This window comes from Triticum urartu, chromosome 5A (genome assembly GCF_056163025.1).
Source record: "Triticum urartu cultivar PI428250 chromosome 5A, HENAU_Tu73, whole genome shotgun sequence".
NCBI lineage: Eukaryota > Viridiplantae > Streptophyta > Magnoliopsida > Poales > Poaceae > Triticum > Triticum urartu.
Genome location: NC_141877.1, coordinates 219478034 through 219484015, shown reverse-complemented (window position 1 = coordinate 219484015; position 5982 = coordinate 219478034). Strand labels below are relative to the sequence as shown.

The following is a 5982-nucleotide window of genomic DNA, read 5'->3' as shown; positions in this document are numbered from 1 at the left end:
TAAGTAAGGGGAAAGCTATCTTCATGTTGTAGATCTACTTTTTTCTCCCTAGCTCGCTCCAACAACGTGCACATGCACTTTTTGTGGCCTAGGTAGATCTATGTATGTTTGTGGTGTTGCATATGTTTGTGGTGTTGCATATATGTTTGTGTTTGAAGGTACCAGTATTTGAAATGCGATAGTTGCCAATATTTTGTCGGAATGTTGATTCATTTCCGTTTCGGCGAGAATTTTGGCACTATGCATTCTTTTTGGTCCTATTTTTAGGGAAAGTCATGCCAAATTTTTTCTTGGTTCTAATATATTGTTTTGCTCTACCCCGCAGGCGACCATGGGCCGCACGATGACCGAAGGCATCGTGAATAGGTTTTTGAGCTCCGCGAAGGCCGAGCTGCTTCAAAAGAACGAGGCGGAGATAAGATGTCCGTGTCGAAGATGCAAGCTGAAGAGCCTTATTGCGGACCCGGATTCCGGGAAGGTGCAGGACCACCTGCTCTTGCGTGGTTTCATGGATGGCTATCGGTGGCAAGGTGATGAAGATGACTATGAAGTCGTCCATGGGGGCCGGGCAAGAAATGACGAAGGGCAGCAAGACAACCATCGTGGCTCTGGCGGGCGAGAAGACGAAGAATCTCCAGGACATGATCACGACGGTGATGCTGTACACAGTCATCATGTAGAAGATGCCGGACATGATGATGAGGAAGATGCCGGAGCAGACGAAGGGCATGATCATGAAGATGAAGATGCCGGCGGAGCAGATGACGATGGACCATCGATGGGCTGGGTGCAGGACCCTCATATTCAAGAGCTGCTTCTCAAGCAGACGGATAACGCAAGAGCTGCCGCCCGAGAGAAAGCCAAGCTGGATCAACTAGAGATAGATGCGGTTACTCCATTGCATGAAGGATGTAGGCCCGAGGATACCTGCCTGAAAGTAACGCTCATGGCTCTGGAGATGAAGGTAAAACACAAAATGACCGACGCATGCTTCGACGAGAACATGTCATTCTGGCACGAACGTCTTCCCAAGGGGAACAAGTGCCCTACCAGTTTCGAGGAGGCAAAGAAAATCATGTGTCCTCTGGATTTACCGCATGTGAAATACCATGTGTGCATGAACAATTGCATAATTTATCGGGACGAGCACACGGAGTCTACCATATGTCCGGTGTGCGGCGTCACTCGATACAAGAAGAGGAAGAAAGCTCCTCGAAAAGTGGTGTGGTACTTTTCGATCACTCCTTGTCTGCAGCGGTATTTCGTGGACCCTAAGGTAGCAAAGCTCCTGCGTTGGCACGCGGATAGGGAGGAGAAGAAGCGAGAAGATGACGCAAATGATCCGGATATAAATAAAAAAGACAAGTTCCTGAGTCACCCTAAGGATGGGAGCCAGTGGCAAGCGTTGAACTTCGAACACCCAGAATTTGGGAAGGATCCAAGGAACATCGTGCTAGGCGCGAGCACCGATGGAGTCAATCCGTTTGGCAGCCAGACAAGCACACATAGCACCTGGCCTGTGTTTGTGTGGATGTACAACCTTCCCCCCTGGTTGTGCATGAAGAGCAAGTACATTCACATGAGTATGCTAATTGAAGGGCTGAAACAACCAGGGAACGACATCAATCTGTATCTGGGGCTGCTGAAAGAGGAGCTAGACACGCTGTGGAAAACACCAGCCAATACGTGGGACGCCGCAGAGAAAGAATATTTCCCTATGAGAGCCGCACTGCTCACGACGGTGCACGACTATCTCGGTTACGGATATCTCACGGGGCAGGTGGTCCACTGATTTTCTGGATGCGTCAGGTTCATGGATGACACAACGTATCGCCAGCTAGATAGAGATCCCGGGTCTTCGAAAACCGTGTTCATGGGACATCGAAGGTGGCTTTGCGACGATGACCCGTGGAAGAAACGCAAGGATCTGTTCGATGGTGAAACCGAACCCTGAAGAGCCCACGTACGAGGAGCGGCGAGGAAATAGACGAGCTATTGAAAAATTGGAAAGATTGCCCACTGCCGGGAAAGAAGCAAAAGGCACCAGAGCCGGGAAAGATGCAAAAGGCGCCAGAGCCACTGCTGAAGGTATGGAAAACGAGGTCTGTTTTCTGGGACTTGCCGTACTGGAAGATCCACCGTGTGCCTCACAGCCTTGATGCCATGCATATCACGAAGAACGTGTGCGAGAGTCTCCTTGGTACCCTGCTCAACATGCCAGAGAGGACCAAAGATGGGCCGAAAGCAAGGGCAGACTTGAAATCAATGGGCATCATACAGGAGCTTCACGCTAATGATGTTGGTGATGATGATGATGATGAGGCGAAGAAGGACACAGAAAGTCGTCGCAAAGGCAAAAAGGTCAAGAAGACCGGAAATGACTACCCTCCCGCGTGCTTCACTCTAAGTCAGGAGGAGATCGAGCAGTTTTTCACCTGCCTCGTAGGAGTAAAACTTCCTTATGGTTACGTGGGGAAGATAAGAAGATACCTAGACCCAGCAAAGCATAAGTTCAGCGGGATGAAGTCTCACGACTGTCACGTGCTGATGATGCAGATACTTCCAGTTGCAATCGGTGGGATCATGGACGGTCACATCCGTGAAACGCTATTTGGCCTATGCAACTTTTTCGACGTCATCTCTCGGAAGTCGGTTGGCGTGAGGCAACTCAGAAGACTACAGGAAGAGATTGTGGTGATACTATGCGAGCTTGAGATGTACTTCCCGCCTGCATTCTTCGACGTTATGGTGCATCCGCTGGTCCATATCGTGGAGGATATCATCCAACTTGGGCCGACGTTCCTACACAGCATGATGCCGTTCGAAAGGATGAATGGTGTCATCAAAGGATACGTTCACAACATGTCACGTCCAGAGGGAAGCATAGCCAGGGGCTTTCTGACCGAAGAGTCACGAATTATGTAGGCATCGAGAACCTCGTTGGTCCGCCCGTCAACAGGCACCTCGGCAGGCTCGCTGGATGGGGTCACCGTGAGGGTCGCCGCGAAATGCATGTCGACTTTGAGGGTCGACTCGCCGATTTTGAAAGAGCAAACCTAGTCGCGCTACAACACATAGACGTGGTCGATCATTGGGTGGTAGAGCACAAAACCTTTATTGAGAAGATGTACAATGACCGAGGCCAACAGAGGACGGACGTAGATATAATCAAAGAGCACAACTCATGTTTCATGCGTTGGTTCAAGCAGAAACTTCTGTCGTACCCTTTACATGAGGATTCTTCCGCGGAACAACAACTCATATTCGCCATGTCACAGGGCGCCGAGCACAACCTGATGACCTATGAGGCGTACGATATCAACGGCTACACATTCTACACCGAGGACAAGGACATGAAGAGCGATGGTTATCAGAACTCTGGGGTAACGATGGAATCCTACACTGGTAACGACAAGGACAGATACTACGGAAGGATCAAGGAGATCTAGGAGCTGAGCTACGCTGGAGAGAAGGTCCCGATGTTCCGTGTAAGATGGGCCAAGAGCGTCCTAAAAGAAGACCGGTATTTCACCACCATGGTTATACCCGAAGCCAAATCCAAGACCGCGGGCGCAAACATGACCGCGAAAAATGAGCCATGGGTACTGGCTTCCCAAGTGGACCAATGCTTCTTCATTACCGACCCGTCAAAGCCCAGTCGTGTTGTCGTGAGGAGAGGCAAAAGGAAGATCATCGGAATGGATGGAGTAGCCAATGAGAAAGACTTCGACAAGTACGGCGACCCGAAGATCGAACATGACGACGACGATGAAGTAGCATCATACACCACAAGAAGAAGCAGGACCACCCTACCTAAAGGACGTCTGTTCCATAGAAGAACTCCATTTGCGAAAAAGAAGGGCAAGAAGATTGTGAACAGATAGCTAGCTAAGATCGATTGTATTCGAATCGTAGTCTTCATTTCTCAATTGTATTTCATGGGCACTTTTTGATATCATGAATATTTTAAATTTCGTGGGCACTTTTTGAATTCATGAGGACACTCGATCTCGATCCCCCTCCATCTCGATCTTGATTCCCCCTCCATCTCGATCTCGATCCCCCTCCATCTCGATCGCTATCCCCCTCCATCTCGATCTCGATCCTACGCGCACCCTCCCTCGCTAGCTCCACCGCCGCTGATGACCCATCGCACCCTCCCCCGCTCCACCGCCGCCGACGAGCACCCCCCGCACCATCCCCCACTCCACCGCCGCCGACGAGCACCCTCCGCACCCTCCCCCGCTCCACCACCGCCGACGAGCACCCCCCGCACCCACCCCCGCTCCACCGCCGCCGCCGATGATATTTTCAAATAACAAATTTGATGATATTTTTTAAAAAGTTATTAGTGTTTTTCTAAAAAAATATTACTGTTTCATATTCATATTCATTTTTCAAAAAATAATAATAAAAAGTGTAGACTACAATTGTTGTTAAACAACAATTATTACTGTTTTTATAAAAAAAATTACTATTTCATATTCATATTCATTTTTTTAAATAATAATAATAAAGTGTAGACTACAATTGTTGTTAAACAGCAATTATTACTGCTTTTATAAAAAACTATTACTGTTTCATATTCATATTCATATTCATTTTTTTTAAATAATAATAAAAATTATTACTTATGGCGCACGGGTGGCTAGTGCGCCATTGCTATCTAAAAAAAAGAATACTTATGGCGCACTGTCCCGCTGGTGCGCCATTGCTATGAAAAAAAACATTCTAATGGCGCACCGCCTGGGGGTGCGCCATTAGTAATCTTCCCCCATCCATACACTTCGTCCCTCCCTCGTCCCTCCCTCTCGCCAGACTACTTCGTCCCTCTCCCTCCACCGCGCCGGTCCCTCCCTTGTCCCTCCCTCCACCGCGCCGCCGCCGATGCTGCCCCGACCCACTGCGCCGCAGCCGCCCATGCGCCCCCGCCGCCTCCCTCTCCCCTTCCTTCCCCTCGAGCGCTGCCTCCCCCCCCCCCCCGAGCCCCGCCTCCCCCTCAAAACCCTAGAAACCGTCAGAGATTTGGAGCCTCGGAGCCGCCGGAGCCTCGGAGCCCCACGTCCACTAGGAGAGGAGGCCCCACGTCCAGCGGGAGAGGAGGCCCGTGACCTCCCCGCCGTGACCTCCCCACTGTCCAGCAGGAGAACAGGGTATGAATCCCTCTTCCCCTTGTCTCTTGCTGATTTTCTTCTTCATCTCCTCCAATCTCTGACGTGTTCTCATCTATAGTTGTGTTGTGCTATTGTGTTGTGTGAAGGAAGGACTTGGTTCAACAGGATACAGAGAAGCTGCTGCTGTGGGTTCGACTTGTTTGGATTTGCTTCCCCTGTCACCAAGGTGACCACTTGTCTCGCCTCTCTCCCACTTTGTACAAGTTCATGGCTGTGGAGTGCTATGGTCGATGCTTGTCTCAGCTGTATGCATTTGATTTCAGACCATGTAGCTTGTATATGCTGTACTTTTACCTGCTAGTTTCTTTGGCATGGTTTTTATTCAAGTGAAACCAAACCCTGACAGTAACACATTTGCTTCTTATTGTACATGACTATGTTTATTGTGCCGAAACATCTGTCTGGTCTAATTAGAATGTATATGTGAGTTAAATAGGTCTGATTTTTGTTTTACGGGGTGGTAGAGGCAGCATCCATGTATTTGGGTAGCTAGTGGTTGTTTTTTGCTGTGTTGCAAGAAAGGAGATAATGTTGGCTGAATGTGCTTGAGGAAGAAAAGTAAAAAAGTGATTGGAATCGCATGCCTAGAATGTTGTTCACTTATTGTATTCATATTTAAAATCATCTGTTTTAAGTAAAGTAGGCTCTGAGAAAAACCTTCCAGAAAAAGCTAAATAGCACAAATATACTGCTCTTGGATCGATGATTTGATTATGTAGCATAACCAACACAGAGTAAGTGAGAGACGAACATGAGGCTGCACATTTTTGTACCAATAGTTGCACAAACTTGGGGTTGAACAAATTTG

At 48.7% G+C, this 5982-nt stretch overlaps 1 protein-coding gene across 1 annotated transcript; it reads left to right on the top strand.

Moving 5' to 3' along the window:
• The first annotated feature begins 331 nt into the window (after positions 1-331).
• LOC147970848 (uncharacterized) lies at positions 332-5446 on the top strand. The gene is made up of 3 exons (XM_087523675.1): positions 332-1583; positions 5261-5340; positions 5438-5446. Exons 1-3 carry the CDS (start codon positions 332-334, stop codon positions 5444-5446), a joined length of 1341 nt encoding a protein of 446 aa, XP_087379801.1.
• Positions 5447-5982: the final 536 nt, after the last annotated feature.

Coding starts and splice junctions, on each gene's coding strand:
- LOC147970848 (XM_087523675.1), top strand. CDS start 332: ATGGGCCGCACGATGACCGAAGGCATCGTGAATAGGTTTTTGAGCTCC. Junction 1,584..5,260: donor GAGCAAGTACATTCACATGA/GTATGCTAATTG, acceptor TGTTGTGTGAAG/GAAGGACTTGGTTCAACAGG.